Source organism: Phyllobates terribilis, unplaced genomic scaffold (assembly GCF_046119375.1).
Source record: "Phyllobates terribilis strain yellow unplaced genomic scaffold, ASM4611937v1 Scaffold_12__6_contigs__length_324123572, whole genome shotgun sequence".
NCBI lineage: Eukaryota > Metazoa > Chordata > Amphibia > Anura > Dendrobatidae > Phyllobates > Phyllobates terribilis.
Window position 1 is genome coordinate 20,167,091 of NW_027362772.1, and position 19,667 is coordinate 20,186,757.

Genomic DNA, 19,667 nt, shown 5'->3' on the forward strand with positions numbered 1-19,667 from the left:
CACATATATAAGAAGTACAGTGATAGTGTTGATTACTGTACTTGTCATTTAGTGTTAAAATAAAGGATTTATTAAAAAAAAAATTGGCGTGGGGTTCCCCGTAATTTTAGTCTCTAGCGGAGGTTAAGCAGACAGCTGGGGCAGATGGGGTAATACCCACGGAGCTTCCCAGGCTACTAATATCAGCCCCCAGCTGAATACCTAGCCTTTACTAGCTATTAAAATGGGGGACCCCCCCAAAAAAATGACGTGGGGTCCCCCCTATTTTAATAGCTAGCAAAAGCTAGGCAGACAGCTGGGGGATGATATTAATAGCCCATGAAGGGAGCCATGAATATTGGCCCCCTCCCAGGCTAGAAACACCAGCCGTCAGCCGCCCCAGAAATGGCGCATCCATAGGATGCCCCAATTCTGGCACTTAGCCTCGCTCTTCCCACTGCCCTGTAGCGGTGGCAGTGGGGTAATAGGGCTGGGGTTGATGTCAGCTTATAATGCCAGCTGACATCAAACCCAGGTTAGCAATGGAGAGGCGTCTATAAGACACCCCCATTACTAACCCCATAGTCAAAGTTACAAAAAAACACAAACACCCAGAATAAAGTCCTTTAATTGAAATAAACACACAATTCTTTATTGTTCTAAATTAAACCATACTTACCATCACGCCCATTCCAGCTGAAGCCAACGATCTCCTGCAATAAAAGTAAAATAAAAATAATAAAGCAACATTATCCTTACCTTTCGTTATTTTTTTGGGGGGGTTCCCCATTTTAATAGCTAGTAAAGGCTAGGTATTCAGCTGGGGGCTGATATTAGTAGCCTGGGAAGCTCCGTGGGTATTACCCCCTTCCCAGGCTTCAAACATCTGCCCCAGCCGTCTGCTTAACCTCCGCTAGAGACAAAAATTACGGGGGACCCCACGGCAATTTTTTTTTAAATAAATCCTTTATTTTAACACTAAATGACAAGTACAGTAATCAACACTGTCACTGTACTTCTTATATATGTGACTGACATGTTTCTATCTATCTAATCTATGTGTGATGCTCTATTCTTTCTATTCTAAATTGTCGGGTACCGCTGCTGAATTGCCGGCCGGCTTTTTTAAAGAGACGGTGCATGAAAACACTATTATTTTTTTTAAATAAATCCTTTACACTAAATGACAAGTACAGTAAGCTGAGCGCTGCCATCCAGCTTGTCATCCTTCAGAGACACTGCAGAGCGCAGGCATTATGGGAACTTCCGATTCCGGTATTCGATATTGTAAAAGTATCGGAACTCCGTATCGGAACTCCGATACCGCGAATATCGGTCGATACCCGATATTTCAGTATCGGAATGCTCAACACTACTTGTGAGGTTTAATATATCTCGGACACAATCTGCTATAATTGTATCCAGTCTGCACAATCCTCTGGGAGCTGAACCTCCTGCAGCGCAGAGTGATACATTGTATCACTGCTGGTGAAATGTAACAATCTGTCAGGATAAGGATGAGATTTGTGCTGCTGATTTCTTCAGCCCATAGAGTATTATCTAGACTGGATACAACTGTAACGAAGCCTCAGCGCTGAGAAGTTTGTGAGCTGGGAGGTAAATAAGCATTTGGAATTTAAAAATTTAAAAGGGGTCTTACACTTTCAACAAAGTGGACCCAAAAATTGCAGTCAAGTAAAATAAGAGGCACAGTGAGTGCCCATTCTCTCCGGGTTTAGTGTTGACTCTCTGATCTGAACAGCAGATATCACCGCTGCAGCCGATCACTAAGATTAATGCTGGCTACATTAGCAGAGGAGCCAAGTTTATGATCGGCTGCAGCAGTGATGTGCAGCGTCGGACAGAGTGTGGGCACTGGACCCGGAGAGGTCGAGCACCATCTGTAGTTGTTGTTCTTCTTGAATGCAATTATTTGGGGTCCATTCTGCTGAAAGTGGAAAACCCCTTTTAACCTGTTGGACAACCAGGAGATAAGCGGAGTCAGAGTATCTCATAGCTGCTTATCTCTACTGCTTCATTTGTTCTGTTATAATACATCCCAGATCATAGGACAATGGCACCCAGCAGCTCCTGGGGCCCATAGATGATAGTGATGATAGTCCCATAAAATTTGCCAAAAATATATGATAGATCAAAGTTTCCAAACCCCCCTTATTTGATGAGGAGGAAACCGAATCCCTAAGTCTCAGCTTTTGACATAGAAGCATTTAGGGAATATCCACATCTCTAGGATAGGAGCATCTTATATATCCTTCCCTTAAAGGGAACCGGTGAAGCGATTGCTGCCCCAGACGCTGCTGCACGATGTGATGACTCTGATATCTGGACTTTTTCTTGGTTACGATACATAAATAGATATAATAAAAAAGTTCTGAGCTGTCATTGACTTTCTGTTCTGCTTTACTTCAGGTCCATTCAAACATGGAAGAGGAAAAGCTGAGCGTTCCTGTGCAAGACACCGGGTAAGAGAGCTGAATACACGGGATATTGGGTCCAAGGTCCCAACCACACATAAATATTACTAGAGCAGCTCCTCCGGGGCCCCTAGGAGCCAGCGGGACAGGGAATTAATGTATCATAACTGCAGCACAAAATTATCCATAATCCTCAATTGTATGAATGCAAATATCCTCAATGACCGGCATCGGCTGCAGATCCACGAGCTGATGTGTAACATTGTATCAATCCACATTGATTGTTTACAATCGTCCAAAAAACAAACACAGCTCATAATTGTAACAAGTCCTCCGCAGATGAACAAACCCCCCTCCTCTTCCTCCTCCTCCCATCAAAGTTTTTATCCTCTTAATATATTGCAGTCATTATATTATATAGCACTGTGTACATACAATTGCTCATTTTCCCTTTCTACCCAGTTAATTCTTCTCTTTTCCATTAGGTCCATGACATCACGGGATTAAAAACTGACGAGCTGAATCCTTCTAAACTCTATGTAGAAACAGGAGGTGAATTTTCCCTGCATGAGTCATGAGTCACTGCAAAAGTCAATGGCAGAGGGAGGAGGGAGCAGCTAGGTCAGGAGATGAATAGGGGGGTGATAAATGCTGGGACAAGAGACTTCCTGTTTCTACATAGAGAAAAGAAGAATTATCCAGGTAGAAAGGCAAAATGAGCAATTGTAAGTACACAGTGCAGTATAATATGATGATTGCAATATATTAAGAGGATAAAAACTTTTATGGGAGGAGGAAGAAGAGGAGAAGGAGAAGAAGGAGGAGGAGGAGAGCTTCTTTAATAGATGGAGCAGTCTAGGAAGGTTTAAACAAGAAATATATCATGCTTATAGGACATGGACTTTGCACTGTCTGTGTCTCCATGAGGAGCTGTCAGCTGTCCGTTCTGCCATCCACACTGACGCCTGCAGACACCATGATCACTGCGGGGCTCATGCATGTAACGCTGCAGTGCACGGAGTACAGCTCCGGAGTACAGAGCTCTCTACACAGCCATATAATTTGGTAATATTGATTTCCTGCTACAGAACTATGCAGACAAAATTTCTCAAGGAGTTTTTGGAGCAGAAACTCTCCATATTCTACTCTCAAATATCAAAAACTTGACGTTTCTCCTCCAAAAACTCAGCAAAAAGACTCCATGTGCACAAAGCCTTTGACATAGAGCCAAACTGATAATAAACTACTAAAGGCGACAATAGGGTCATTAAATGGTTTAATAAGATTGGAGCCATAGTCTGGCACCCGGCGTGTGACTACTGGTCCCGATACTGGTGACGTCTCCTCCTCTAGTATCAGCGTTGACCATACAGTGGCGGCGCAGGATCTAGGTGGGTGGTGGTAGGTGAATATCACTTCATTTATTTATACCTCCAGGCCCCTGGGAACTTTACTTATTGCCCTTTAACCCTAACTCTCTTATGAGTATTTGTTATTCGAGTTTTAACGCATCGGTCAGGTGGGTGAAATGGCTCTTGGTAATGAAATGTCTGCTGTAAGCATTACGTCCGGTCTCGGACTCGTTAAGAGACCACAGACAGAAAATTACAAAAAAAAATAAATTCTTTCATTTCTTTCTAACTTCAGATTATATTCCAGATACCAGAGACTTTTCCTTAAAAAAAATAAAAATAAAAAATAAATAAAATGTGCCAGTATCAAAGTAACTGTGGCTGCAACTGTATCATTGTAAATAACAAAAAATAATAAGGCATATGAGAAAGCCCAAACAATAGCACATATTGTGCCCAAAAAAAAGTTTATTACATGTAGAAAAGCAGATAAGTATCATAAATAAAGGTAAGGTGCAGCAGAATATGCGGAGACACATTGTAGTGGTGAACCAGTCCAAACTTGTCAATGTGTGCCGGTATAAATCCCAAGACAGTGAATGCTGCATTATAGAAGCTGGGATCTACAATTCCCTGTAAAGTGAGCAATCTGTCACATGGACATAAGGATCATTAGAAACACTTACATGCACTGTTGCTGGCAACTGTGTCCCCGATGTCCCAACACATGTTTCGCCTAGCTTCATCATGGGTCATGCTTTACCTCAAGCTCAGCAGCTTAATTATAGAGACATAGGATCAGTCCTAATGATCACATTAGCCGGTCTAACCCTTCCTGATGAAGGTGGGTGCAATCATGTCATTGCCCTTCCTTGTGTTTGTCTATAGAACATGCTAGACACAAAACAGACGGGGTCTGTGATATCAACCGAAGTTGACGACAGGTAAGTAAAATGGGCACAACTGGGTCACTATATGCACTATTTATCTTGCCACTTTATGTAACCACCTTTACAAATCTACTAACTGAGATCTGCACAGCATGCTATATTTGCACCACTTCTATTTTTCTGTTTTAGGAATTAAATGTACTTCTTTGACTACTGGAATGAGAGAGAGGTGGATAAGTGCTTTGGTGAATTCCAAGCTCCATATCCACTGATACAGGCATTGTTGCATGATATTTTTCTTATATAATTATATATACAGCACAGACCAAAAGTTTGGACACACCTTCTCATTTAAAGAAATTTCTGTATTTTCAGGACAATGAAAATTGTACATTCACACTGAAGGCATCAAAACTATGAATTAACACATGTGGAATTATATACTTAACAAAAAAGTGTGAAACAACTGAAAATATGTCTTATATTCTAGGTTCTTCAAAGTAGCCACCTTTTGCTTTGATGACTGCTTTGCACACTCTTGGCATTCTCTTGATGAGCTTCAAGAGGTAGTCACTGGAAATGGTTTTCACTTCACAGGTGTGCCCTGTCAGGTTTAATAAGTGGGATTTCTTGCCTTATAAATGGGGTTGGGACCATCAGTTGTGTTGTGCAGAAGTCTGGTGGATACACAGCTGATAGTCCTACTGAACAGACTGTTAGAATTTGTATTATGGCAAGAAAAAAGCAGCTAAGTAAAGAAAAACGAGTGGCCATCATTACTTTAAGAGATGAAGGTCAGTCAGTGCGAAAAATTGGGAAAACTTTGAAAGTGTCCCCAAGTGCAGTTGCAAAAACCATCAAGCGCTACAAAGAAACTGGCTCACATGAGGACCGCCCCAGGAAAGGAAGACCAAGAGTCACCTCTGCTTCTGAGGATAAGTTTATCCGAGTCACCAGCCTCAGAAAACGCAGGTTAACAGCAGCTCAGATTAGAGACCAGGTCAATGCCACACAGAGTGCTAGCAGCAGACACATCTCTACAACAACTGTTAAGAGGAGACTTTGTGTAGCAGGCCTTCATGGTAAAATAGCTGCTAGGAAACCACTGCTAAGGACAGGCAACAAGCAGAAGAGACTTGTTTGGGCTAAAGAACACAAGGAATGGACATTAGACCAGTGGAAATCTGTGCTTTGGTCTGATAACGCAGAAAAGGAGAACGGATGGACTCTACATGCCTGGTTCCCACCGTGAAGCATGGAGGAGGAGGTGTGATGGTGTGGGGGTGCTTTGCTGGTGACACTGTTGGGGATTTATTCAAAATTAAAGGCATACTGAACCAGCATGGCTACCACAGCATCTTGCAGTGGCATGCTATTCCATCCGGTTTGCTCTTTAGTTGGACCAGTTGGCTCTCTTTTGTTTTCAAGAGGACAATGACCCCAAACACACCTCCAGGCTGTGTAAGGGCTATTTGACCAAGAAGGAGAGTGATGGGGGGCTACGCCAGATGACCTGGCCTCCACAGTCACCAGACCTGAACCCAATCGAGATGGTTTGGGGTGAGCTGGACCGCAGAGTGAAGGCAAAAGGGCCAACAAGTGCTAAGCATCTCTGGGAACTCCTTCAAGATTGTTGGAAGACCATTTCCAGTGACTACCTCTTGAAGCTCATCAAGAGAATGCCAAGAGTGTGCAAAGCAGTCATCAAAGCAAAAGGTGGCTACTTTGAAGAACCTAGAACATAAGACATATTTTCAGTTGTTTAACACTTTTTTGTCAAGTATATAATTCCACATGTGTTAATTCATAGTTTTGATGCCTTCAGTGTGAATGTACAATTTTCATAGTCATGAAAATACAGAAAAATCTTTAAATGAGAAAGTGTGTCCAAACTTTTGGTCTGTACTGTATATATATATATATATATATATATATATACACACACACACTATTTGCAGATAGATAAATTGTACACTGCTTGTGCTAAAGATTCATGTAAAGGAACACGGCTTGGCTTAGAGGAAAAGGGGAGGTTTGAATGAAAGGTTAAGGAATGTACGAGTACTAGGAGTAGTTCTAGAATGTAGAACTAGGATAGACTGCGGAGTGTCTGCAGGGCATGTGCATGCTGTGACTGGTGGGTGTTAAGTAAGGTGTATGTTGGCAAGTGGGTGTTTTTGGTTATTTAAACAGCATCTGGAATAGTCATTTTTGTAATATTTTATGTAGTTCTTCACATGCCATAAACAGTTTTTAATGTCTTTTTACTGCAGCTTGCATGCTTTACAACACACTGCAAGCTGCTCAATCCAAACAGTTGGTCTCCTCGTCACCTCTCTCATCATAAATGTTCATCCAAGGGCCAACCAACTGAAATCAATTTCTAATTAGATGCTAATTCACAAGAGGGAAAAAATGGTGTTGTGAACTGAAATGACAAGGAACTCTTTGCCAGAATTAAGAATGAACAGAATTGAGCTGCTTGCAGTTTATTGTCATCCATGAAAGCTGCAGAAGAAAAAACCCTACAAAGCTTTGTTTAAACTAGGACACTAAACCTTTAAAGTGACACATAAATTTAATATGACCAGTATTTGTGATATTGACTATCATACTTATTTAGAGGGGTGTACATATTTTCCTTACATGATGCAGCTTAAATGTGATTTGGTCCAAATAGCTGAACATCAAGACCAGTCAAGCTCCTGCTGTCCTCATGACAAAGTCTAGTGTCTGTGATATAATAAAATGATTGACAAATCGTCAATACTTCAACCACAGTGCTGGGGAATCGGGGGATCCCTCTGTTCCAGGTAGGTCATATCACCCATAAATATAATATAATGTAGCGTTATGTTATATGGACAAACCATAACAATCCAATACACCAGGGAGCAAAACCGTGTCTTTCCACTGGGGGCAAGATTCAGTTCTGACTACTACTGACACAGTCTGTTTTTCAGCATTGCTCACTACCTAGCATCTTGGGGCATATGCCCCACCAGCACCTCCTCCTGTAATATTTTAATAGCTTTTGACCCATGTCCTCACTAAACACAGTTCCATGACCAATTTACTACTCTCCTCCATGCCAATGAAGGGTTTAGAGATTATTATATATATATAAAAACTTTCCAAAAGCAGCGCCACTCATTTCTATAGGTTGGATTGGGTATTGCAGCTCTGCACTGTTCACTTTAATGGAGCTGAGCTGCAATAACAGATACCACCTGTAGAGAAAAGGGGCACTGTTTCTGGAAAAAGTAATTTATTTTTAATAAAAGTAAAATGTGAAAAAAATAGTATTCGCCTTTTATTTTCGATCAGTAGAAGTGACTTGTTCCTTCGCTCTGATGACAACACTTCCATACTCCGACCTCATTTAGTTTTGGCATGGATTCAAATCACCATCCCAATCAATTTCCAGACTTGTACATAATCGTTCTGATCTCGTGAGTGATGATGATCAACACTACAAGAGTAAACAAGGACAAGGATCAATAAGTTTTGTCCATCGATATAGAAGTTGTGGTGACATTAACCAAATGCTTTCATGTGTTCCTCTTCCAGAGCTGGTAACATATTATCCGGCTTTTAGATATTTCTCTTCTGTGGTTTCCCTACTAGCACTGAACCTTGGGTGGCCGACAAAGGGACACAAACTGAAGAGGATGATTACTTTAAAGAAGAATCTGCTGTGTGTATATGGGAAGACGCTGTGGACCCAAAAACCCTAGATTATCCAAGAGACCACGAGGAGGATCTGCGGCAATCAGGCCACGGTCTACACCTGCGTAAGCACCCAATAAGGACAAACTTTGTAACATTGTAACCCGACATTCATAAGTGGTTTCATAACCTCATCATTATTATTTTTATTTTATACATAACTATTCTCCAATTTTCCGATTGTCTACCACATCTGAGATCCTCATATTTTCCGTTCCTCAAACAGCTTCCAAATATCGAATTTTCTCTAGTAAACAGAGCGGAAGGGGCGACATGTAGAGAGTGAGGAGCATTCCTGGAGGAACAAGGGAGGGCAAGAGGGAAAGGACTTCAACAGGAATGGAAAAGACCGGTCAAAAATACAGTTTGGAGTTTTCTCAATTACCCAAAGAGCAGCGGTTACAGAAGCCACAACAGTGTCGTATCCAGGGACAAATAATGCACTTATGCCAGGCGACTTCTGCTCGGCTGAGAACCCCAACGCTCTGTCTGTCCTCAACTTCTCCCTTCTCTGCATCACTGTGGATTTCATGTAGGTTTACTATGGAAGTCACAGCCAAAGAACCCAACCACATTGAGGTTGCATTTACAGTACAGGCATACATCCAAGCGAGTACCTAGCGCTAACTAATCCCTACCTGTAAGTAGAGTCGAATGGCCCTGGTGCAAAATTTGGACCTGGGCTCCCGCCTGCATGTTGGTCAGATGTATGGGCCATTGTAGCGATCTAGATCCTATAAAAGTCATGCATGTTCTCCCCCTATGTGATAATGTCCCTCGTCCTGGCTGTTTCCTATAATAATCTCCCCAATCTCTCATCCTAGGCCCCTTGAAGATATAATGTCCCACATCTTGTGCCCCTTCCTGTTATAATATTCCCTTCTCCTTTTCCCCTTCCTTGTATCCTCCATACTTTAACAATGTCTTTCATCCTGGGCCCCTTCCTGATATAATGTCCTCTATTCCTGGGCCATTTCCCAATACAGTGTAATTTTCCCCATCCTATAACAATGTCCCCCATCATGGGTCCCTTCTTGGTGTAATGTCCTCCACTCTGGCACACTTCCTGGTATAATGACCCCCCCCATCTGGTATCATGTCCCCCATCCTGGGTCCTTTTCTTGTATAATGCTCCCCATTATGGGCCCTTTCTTGTAATAATGCTCCACATCCTATAACAATGTCCCCTATAATGGGTCCCTTACTGGAGTAATGTTCTCCAACCTGCGCCGCTTCCTGTTATAATGACACCCCCCATTCTGGCATCATTCTGGACCCTTTCCTTGTATAATGCCCCTTCCTGGTATCATGTTCTTCTGCTCTTTCCCAACACATTTAAAAATAAAAAAATCTTATTGCTTTCCTCCACTCCCACGATGTGCGGTGTCCTCTTCTGTAGCTGCCTTCAGTTTGCCAGCATAGGCAACACATGACGTCACTACCATGCACCACTCAAGACTGGAACACCGACGTCAGCTGCCGGTCTACGATTGGCGAGTGGCATGTATTTCAGTGCAGGGAGCCGGAGGGTCTTCTGCGCAGCCGGGAGATATCAGCTTAATGTGTGTCCTCATTCACACATCCAGCTGAAGTTGGCTCTAGCATCGGCGGACCCCCTGCCGCTCAGACCCAGTCGCACCCTTTGAGACCATGATTGTTATGCCTCTGTCTGTAAAGTCCTACATTTCCCACCCATTGGAATGCCACATTCTTCATCCAAGTGTCTTTGTTTTCCCAAACTTCATCTCATAGTCCTCAGATAACCGAAACAAAAAAAGTGAATGACGATGAGATCACAACTCCGATGGAACCAATTAGGATTTCCACACCAAGTCCAATGCCTGCCTCTTGGTATAGACACAGATCTCGCCATAAAAAATTAAAGTGTAACTTAAATAGAGACACAAGAAATTAATACACAGGATAGACCTGTCCATACTCCGGGTACACGCTTACTAGAGCAACAGTATTAACGTCAGGGAAATATTGACATATATTGAAAATGTTCTTTCTCCCCCTGTCATAGATAATAAGAAGTCTATCCCCCATTTGTCATAGGAGAGCTGACAGTCCAGCATCTGTCTCCCTGCAAATTATCACCCACAGCCGAAATAGCTTACACAAAAATTCCAGCCAAGAAGTGTTACAACCTCATTAAAATGCGAGCATCTTTCTCCCTGGCAGACGCAGGGGGTGATTAGATGCAGGCTTGCAATAATTAACGTGTAACTGTTGAAGCTTGCTTCCAGAGCTTTAAAAAGGAAATCTATGGTCTCACCAGCACCGATAAGAAATAAGGAATAACTTAAGTTCCATAATTCTAATAATGGGACCTAAATTTTTAGTGGCAGGGTCCGCCAAGGAGCAATATGCTTATTTTTTCGTAGTCGTAAAACACTGTAGCGCAAAAGCACCAGAATAGTAGACCGCAACAACGCAATGTGTGGTCTCTAAATGAAGGCAAAATCATAATAGAAAATTTGGCACCACTTTTGGGTTGCTGGAATCAACGCACGATAAGTTATCCCAGAAGTTAGAGTTTTTTAATAAAGACATGAAGAGCTGTGATGTCAGCGCAGGGGAGTGTGAGCAAGTCTCTCCCTTCAGCATAAAATAGTTTGCTGAGGTTGGAGATTCATTCATTGTGGGAGTACATATGTAATATATGCAAAGAGTCCTATTCGATAACAGTCTAATCAAATCTGGAGCGTCTTCCCTCCACCTATGCTGAGTCATCCCTGCGAACGGTATAGAGAAAGTTTCTCCTTTAATCCTGTATTGTATTGTCCCCTTTGTAAAATCTTTATATATTTTTCATAACACTGCCTCTCTTTTGGATTAAATATAAAATGTAATAATTCTGCTTTTTTTGTGCTGTAATCGTTCCCTCCCCTGAAGCTATACGCTATATTATATTTCAAATCTGGATGGTGGTGGCAGAGAATAATAATAATTGTGCCATCGTGAAGCAGACAGTGACTGTACGGGGCATCTACACATATTCCATGCGTTGGAATCCGGAGGTGTGACGCCATACTCTCACTGGTCACTTGCCGATACCAAAGTAGAGTGTAGTCTGGATCATGTGCTCGCGATTCCGGATGAAATCTGTGATACAGTGTGTGATCTCCCCGGTGTCGTCACTGTGGAATTCTTGACAATTAATGTTTTGTCCTTCATTTAACAGGAAATACCAGTGGAACTGCAATGGCAGCTCCTTCAGCAATGGGACTGGATACCCCTCTTAATTGGACGACCATTGCCAGAACGTAAGTCAACTTTATCTTAAAATACAGGTCATAGAGGCCAACATTGAAGCCTTAGAGAAGAGTATCCCTGCTTAGGTCATGACCTTTAACAAGGATCTGAGGAGGGTTTCCTGTACTCACAGTGGCCATAATGTTATGATGGGCATGGCTTGGTTGGATGAATTTGCCAAATTCAGCAGGACAGGCTGACTATCTAGTGTTAATGGTGGTACCTTAACTCTTCCATTTGTCTGAGGAATTAAGGAGCAGGTATGTTTCATGTCAATATGGCCCATCCTTTGTACCAAAAGAAGATAGGACGCCACTAGTGACTTTCTATCCATTAAAAAAAAAGCTCTATGCTCAACTGAGGAGAACGTGCTGTGCATTTGAATAGCCAGGTAGGGAGCAACAGCTGTTGGCTGAACAATCTTTTAATGGGTGGTGGCCAATGTTAGAAAACCAGTAAAATAGGGGACTAGAGTAAGCCTCTGGTCCTCATGTCGGATGCTGCTGTACAGGGCCTCAACGTCGATTGAGGCCAAGATAGTATTAGAGTCAATGGACACACCTTCCAGCTTATTTAGGAGGTCCATCGTGTCCCTCAAATACGATGGAAGGGCTAGGACAAATTGTCTCAAAATCTTGTCCAAGTATATGACGCGCCCCTGGGCCTGAGTCGCGCAGCGTTGCGCACGCGGGAGCCTACCCGGAGCCGGATCGGATAGGGGTAGTAGTCTCGTGGCGATGACCCGGTCTGTGCCCAGGGAGTCAGACTAAGTGGCGGTATATTAGCAGTAGATGTAGGACGACTACGCCACCCGTTGAATGCAGCTATGGAGCTGCCACTGCAGGGCAGACCGCTGAGGCCGGTGGAAGGATGGTGCAGTGTGGATGGTGTAACCCCCAACGGGAGGGGTATGGCCTCAGGGCAGCCGACGTGGATGATGGGGGTAGTAGGAACCACTCAGAGACGATGCGGTGTAGTTCAGGGTCTTTACTGGTGACAAAGATAGACCCTCCCGGAGTACTGGCTAGCGGTCGGGGCCTGGTCAGTCCTTGAGCAGATGGGATCCCCCTTGGCCAGGCGGAGTTGTAGGCCTCCCCAACTAATTGTACTCTTCTGGCTTCCTTGCTAGAGGCGGGTAAAGGTAGCCCACGTCCCTGAGTGTACCGTGTGGTGCTCACCCGTATGGCCGGCGACTCGGGGCCTTCTAGTGGCTTCCGCTCCACGACGGCGGTGCTGGTCCCACGCGTGTGACCGTGCCTTCGGGTTTCTTGGCCAGAGGACCTGAAATCCCCTGCCGGTCGGTTTCTGCTGCTGGGTCAGGGTTAATCCCCACAGCCTCGGACTCCGGGTCCGGTGGTAACTCTTCAATCAGGGCGAGCTCTTCAGCTGCCAGCCCCTGATTCCTTTTAGCACTGCTCCCACTGAGCTCCTGATCTTTCTTTCCTAAGCTGCTCCTCTTCTTCTCTGCTCTTCTTATTTAACCCTGCCTCAGCCCCAGTTTTATATAGGGGAAGTCCTTCCCCTCCCAGGACCGGGCAGGAGGTGTGGCATGAATAGGATTCCTGACCAAGAGACCTCCCACCTGCTCTCAGACATAACATTGCTATTACTGTGGAGACCAGACCCCTGGGGTGCCACATTCCCCCCTAGTGAAAGTTAGTACTCCGGGACTAAACATACTTTTGTAAACATAACAAGGTGCAAACAATAACATTCTGATAGAGACAACACATAAGGTGGTCATGGCGTGTCCGCAACCGGGTGTAACTTTTGAGGAAAACAAGGGTGTCCATTTCACCAACACAGGGAGACGTAACCAGGTAGGGGTCTGTCCTGCCCCGAGTCCTTAACAGTCTTTCAGTCCGTCCTGGGTTACGCTCCAACTATATGCACAAAGGATTCCCGGTAAATCCACCAAAGACTCCTATAAATAACTAGAAACACATAATTATACACAAGCAACAATAAACAGGTAAACATTAATAAAATAGCTTGAACATTTAGATCCTCCACCGTATGGGCAGCTGGCCTCTAGTGACCCTAGTGGACCTACGGAGCTGGTTGATTGGTCCTGAGCTACAGGGTATAGGAGCTGTCAAGGGTAAACTGGGCAGCCGTCTACGGACTCTTTGGCTCACTAGGGGTATGGCAGGCTCACTATAAGCAGAGGGTTTATTTTCCTGGTCTGCTTGTGTGGGGCCTTCTGCCTCCTGGACCGGCTGTTCTTCCAGTTCTACCCGTGTCTCCGTAGGCACTTGGGATGCTGGTTGGAGGAACGTGAGGCCGGGTACCACAACAGCACCATTGACTTGAGTCCAAGACCGAGGGAAGTCTCCGAGCACAGTACTAACCATATCTTCCCTTTCCTCTACGGGTCGAGGGTCCTCTTGTTCCTCTTCAGGGTTCCGTAGCTGTTCGGGACACTTCTTTAGGTGATCCCGGGATACAATGGCTGTGGTTTCCCCTCCGTCTTTACTGATTGTACAGATCTTTGGGTTGTCGTGGCTTGAGGGCAGTACGGTGTACGGGTCCTTCTCCCATTGGTCGTCCAACTTGTGGAGCCGTCTTTTCCTCTTCAAGACCTGCTCTCCGGGCACCAGGGGAACAGCGGGAGCATACTGGTTGTAAGTTTTCTCTTGTCTTTCCCTAGCTTGACAGAGACTACGCTCCACGCTCTCCTGTACTTTTCGGTATTGCTGCTGCCTCTCTGTGTCCCAGTTGGCTTCTGGTGAAGTGTCCTCGGGTGTCAGGACTCCCATCTCCAGATCAACAGGAAGCTTACCAGGTCTTGCCCTCATTAGGTAAGCCGGGGTACAGTTGGTGGAACCTACAGGGATGTGGTTGTATAGGTCCACCAGGTCGGGCAGCTTCTCAGGCCACAGACTGCGTTCCTCCAGGGGCAATGTTTTCAAGAGATCTATCACCACCTGGTTCATTTTCTCACAAAGTCCATTAGTTTGCGGGTGATAGGGTGTTGTTCTTATCTTCCGGCATCCATACAGGGTGCAGAACTCCTGGAAGACCTCCGCTTCAAAGGCAGGCCCCTGGTCCGTCAGCACCTGCTCCGGGTATCCATGCGGACGGCAGAAGTGCTGCTGGAAGGCTCTAGCTGCTGTTTGAGCCGTTAAGTCCTTGACGGGGACGACAACCAAGAACCGGGAGTAGTGATCCACGATGGTTAACGCGTAGACGCAGCCACTTCTGCTTGGGGTCAGTTTCACATGATCCAAGGCTACCAGTTCCAACGGCTGTCTGGTGATGATGGACCGCAGGGGAGTCTTCTGGCTGGCACGGTCCCTCCTTCTTAAGTTGCATGGGCCACAGTCTCTGCACCACCTCTCGATGGTTCCTCTCATGCCTACCCAATGGAACCGAACGCGCAGCAGGAACTCCAGCTTTTTCCACCCGAAATTCCCAGCTCCGTCGTGGTATGCCTCCATCACCATAGCTGCGTCTCTTCTTGGCACCACTACTTGCCAGATTAGTTCATGCGTCCGGGAGTTAACCATTCTGCGGCACAACTTTCCCTTGTAAAGGAACAGTCGACTCTTCTCAGCCCACAGTTGCTTGGCTTCCTTCGGAGCGTCTGGGTCAAGGCGTGCATCTGGCCGAGTCAGCATCTCCTTTACCAGTCGGACGGCAGGGTCACTGTCTTGCGTCTCCACCCAGTTGTAATGAGGTAAGGGGTTGAACGTAGCGGTTTGCTTACTTCTTACACGGTGGGAATACTGGATAGTCCCATGACGGTGGAACGCGGGGAGCTCAACTTCTTCCAGTTCCTCTGAATCTTCCCCTACGTCCGGTAGGTTTGGCATCCTGGACAGGGCGTCTGCGTTGGTATTGGAGCGTCCTGCCCGGTATTTGATTGTAAACTCATAGTTGGACAAGCGGGCCATCCATCTCTGCTCTAGGGCACCGAGTCTTGCAGTGTCCAGGTGTGTCAACGGGTTGTTATCCGTGTACACTGTGAGCCGGGAAGAAGCGAGGTAGTGCTTAAAGCGTTCGGTGACTGCCCACACCACTGCCAGGAACTCTAGCTTAAATGAGCTGTAATTCTCAGGGTTTCTTTCGGTGGGTCGCAGTTTTCGGCTGGCGTAAGCAATTACCCGTTCTTTCCCCTGCTGGATCTGGGATAGTACGGCTCCTAGCCCGATGTTACTGGCGTCGGTGTAGAGGATAAAGGGCTGGCTATAATCAGGGTACACCAGGATTTTATCCCCCGTGAGGGCCATCTTCAGCTGGCGGAAGGACTCTTCTTCCAACTTCTCCCATCTGAAGGGCGGCTTCTGGTTCTTGGCCTTCCTGGACTGGCCTATCAGGAGGTCCTGCATAGGAGCTGCCTTTTTGGTGAAACCGGGAATGAACCTTCGGTAGTAGCCTACCAACCCGAGGAACTGCCTCACTTCCTTTACGCTGGAGGGGCTTGGCCATTCCTTAATTGCGGTGATCTTATCAGGGTCGGGAGCCACTCCGTCAGCACTCACCACGTGTCCCAGGTACTGCACCTTTGGCTTCAGGAGGTGACACTTGGAAGGTTTCACCTTTAGGCCGTAACTTGCCAGAGCTTCAAACACTTCCGCCAGGTGCTTCAGGTGGTCCTCGTAGGTCTTGGAGTAGACGATGACATCGTCCAGGTATAACAGGACCGTCTCAAAGTTCCGGTGTCCCAGACAGCACTCCATCAATCGCTGGAAGGTTCCTGGTGCGTTGCAGAGTCCAAACGGCATGCAGGTAAACTCGCTAAGTCCCATCGGGGTGGTGAATGCGGTCTTCTCCCGATCCGCCTCTGCTACAGGAACCTGCCAGTACCCGCTAGTGAGATCCAAGGTGGAGAAGAAGTTAGCAGATTTTAAAGCAGCCAAAGACTCCTCTATTCTTGGTAAGGGGTACGCATCTTTGTGTGTGATACGGTTAATTTTCCGGTAATCTACACACATTCTCATGGTGTTGTCTTTCTTTTTGACCAAGACTAGTGGAGCTGCCCAGGGGCTACAGCTATCCCTGATTACCCCAGCCTCCTTCATGTCTCTAAGCATCCCCTTGGCGTGTTGGTAGTGTGCAGGGGGTACGGGCCGATACCTCTCTTTTATGGGAGGATGGTCTCCCGTGGGGATGTGGTGTTCTACCCCCTTGACTCACCCGAAGTCTAACAGGTGTTTACTAAACACTCTCTCGTACTCTTGAACCACCCGGTAGACTCCCTGTTTCTGGTGGGAGGGAGTGGAGTCAGTACCCAAATGTAGTTGCTGACACCAATCCTCCATTATTTTCTCAGAGCCGTTACCTTCCTCCGGATGAGATGGAGGCAAGGGTTCCACAGACTGTATAGAATTTTGGTTGATAGTATATAATTTGGCTAGCGTAGCATACCGGAGCAGGTATACTTCCCTTTTCCCAATATTTATTATGCGAACGGGTACCCTCCCATGGCGTACATCAACTACCCCCCGGGCTGTCAAAATGGTGGGCCTACTGTCTGAGTAGACTGGCTCTACCATGGCCTGGTAATCTCTACCTCTCAGACCAATAGCTGCCCGGCACCAAATCATCATTTCACTTTTCGGGGGTATGGCAATAGGGAAAGGGTCACACATTCTTACGCTACCAATCTCACCGCCGGAGAGTTCCATTTGTTGCCGTCGCATCAGTGCCCCGATCTCTTTCTGGAGCACTCGCTGCTGGCCGGAGCTGGCGTTCTTGGCAACCTGCTGTAAAATGAAAATCACCTCTGCAAGACAATTTTCAATCACATTAGTTCCTAGAGTTATCTTTGGGTGACTCTCGCGCTTGTCAATGTCCACAATGATCAGTCCCTGCGCTGCCAGTTCGACTCTACCGATTTTAATGGTCATCTCTTTAAATCCGATCTGCGGCACGGGTTGACCATTGCTGGCAATGATACTCAAGTCGTCGTCAGGGTAGCGGGTTATATCCGAGTCATTCCAGTACTGCTTGAAGAGCACGTACGGGATGGTGGTGACCTGTGACCCGGTGTCCAGTAGGGCACTCATGGGAATGCCATCCAGTACCACAGGCAAGACTGGACGTCCTCCCACATATTTGTCGCGCCAGTTCGATGGGCCTGGTGATCTTTTTCCTGGGGGTTGGCCCTCTACCCCAGGTTGTGCCAGTTTAAAGGACAGTACCTTGCCATATGTCCGGGTTGATTGCAGCGGCGGCAGATGGGTTGTCCGTCCTCGTTGTATCGGTCGCTGGGTCTTCCTCTGGCCGGTGGGGTCCTCCTTGGTCGACGCCACGGGATGTCCTCTGGTCCGGATGCCAGCTGGATCTTCCCTGGAGTGGAAACCTGTAAAGACTGCACAGTTCGGGTTAGCGCAGCAACGCTTTTAGCTAGCTCTTGGACCTGATGGTGCAGGTCTGGAGCCGGGTCATTGTTCAAAGCCTGCGCATCAGCCCCCACAGGCCTTGCCGACAAGGGCGTCGCCTCCTGGTGGTAAGTGGTAGTAGGGCGTCTGTGGGTCACAACGCCACCCGGTGCCGGTTCTCGGAGCACCCGGATGGCTCTGTCCTTGAACTGTGCAAAGTCCAGATGAGGATCCTGTAAGGCTATGGCCCGCAACTGGGTTCGGTGGACATTGCAATATAGTCCCTCTATAAATTGTTCGGTCAACAGCCTGTCCTCGTTTCCCACGCTGTCGGGGTCGGTCTGCTTAATGGCTCTCAGGGCCTCTTGTAGGTTTAGTGCATAGTCCCTTATACTCTCATGTGCTCGCTGCTTGCACCCATAGAATTTAAGCTTAATCTCGGCTGAGGTGCGGGTATCAAAGATGTCCCTCAGCCGGGTTAGTATCCCCGCGACAGTCCTCCTCCCAGGTGGCCAGGACTTTACCTCCCTTTGGGCTGCCCCGGTTAGTTGGGCCACCAGGATGCTCACTTTTTGCTCTTCTGTGAGGGGGTACACCTGGAAGAGGCTATCCAGCTTTTCTCTAAAGTCATTCAGGGTATGTGACTCCCCTGAGTATTGGGGTAGCCAGGCTGCTCCCGGGATATAGGGCATGGTAAAAGGCATGACTGCAGCAGCGCTGGCGGGGGTTGAGGCAGTGAAGCTCTCCTCCGTATCCGACATCTTCCTCCCCCCTAGTGGACCGTGGCCTACCTTGCGATGATCCTCTTCCGTAGGCCGCGGCTCCGCAGTGGATCGTCAGGGTTGAGGACCTTCCGTCGCGCTCCTGTGACGTCAGCGTCTGCTGGGCTCCTTCCAGGACCTTACGCGACGTCTGGACGTGAGGCGGGGCTTCAGTTCTCGCGCGCTTTTGGAGTCCACGCCCCTCTTCTTCCCGCGCGGCGTCTTCAAGATGGCGTCCAACGGCGGGAAAACTCCACGGAAGGCGGGAAGAAGGCTGAAAATGGCGCCGGATGGCGGGAATCTTCACCGATGGCGGGAAGAAGGCTGAAGATGGCGCCGGATGGCGGGAATCTTCACCACAGGTAAGTTTAAAAGTCTCTTTTTTTTCAGGCACGCAGTACCCGGTGGTTGCGGGCACGGTATCCTGCCGACTACGCCAAAAGCTGACGCGCCCCTGGGCCTGAGTCGCGTAGAGTTGCACACGCGGGAGCCTACCCGGATCGGATAGGGGTAGTAGTCTCGTGGCGATGACCCGGTCCGTGCCCAGGGAGTCAGACTAAGTGGCGGTATATTAGCAGTAGATGTAGGACGACTACGCCACCCGTTGAATGCAGCTATGGAGCTGCCACTGCAGGGCAGACCGCTGAGGCCGGTGGAAGGATGGTGCAGTGTGGATGGTGTAACCCCCAACGGGAGGGGTATGGCCTCAGGGCAGCTGACGTGGATGATGGGGGTAGTAGGAACCACTCAGAGACGATGCGGTGTAGTTCAGGGTCTTTACTGGTGACAAAGATAGACCCTCCCGGAGTACTGGCTAGCGGTCGGGGCCTGGTCAGTCCTTGAGCAGATGGGATCCCCCTTGGCCAGGCGGAGTTGTAGGCCTCCCCAACTAATTGTACTCTTCTGGCTTCCTTGCTAGAGGCGGGTAAAGGTAGCC

General features: G+C 47.0%; 1 protein-coding gene across 1 annotated transcript in view; it reads left to right on the forward strand.

Annotated features, from left to right (window-relative positions):
- LOC141172881 (uncharacterized) overlaps positions 1-19,667 on the forward strand; it is a 35,039-nt gene that overhangs the window by 8,247 nt on the left and 7,125 nt on the right. The window contains exons 3-5 of the mRNA XM_073657504.1: positions 2,410-2,462; positions 8,284-8,450; positions 11,573-11,654. Of these exons, the coding sequence (XP_073513605.1) occupies positions 2,410-2,462; positions 8,284-8,450; positions 11,573-11,654 (302 nt within the window). The remainder of the gene's footprint in view (positions 1-2,409; positions 2,463-8,283; positions 8,451-11,572; positions 11,655-19,667) is intronic.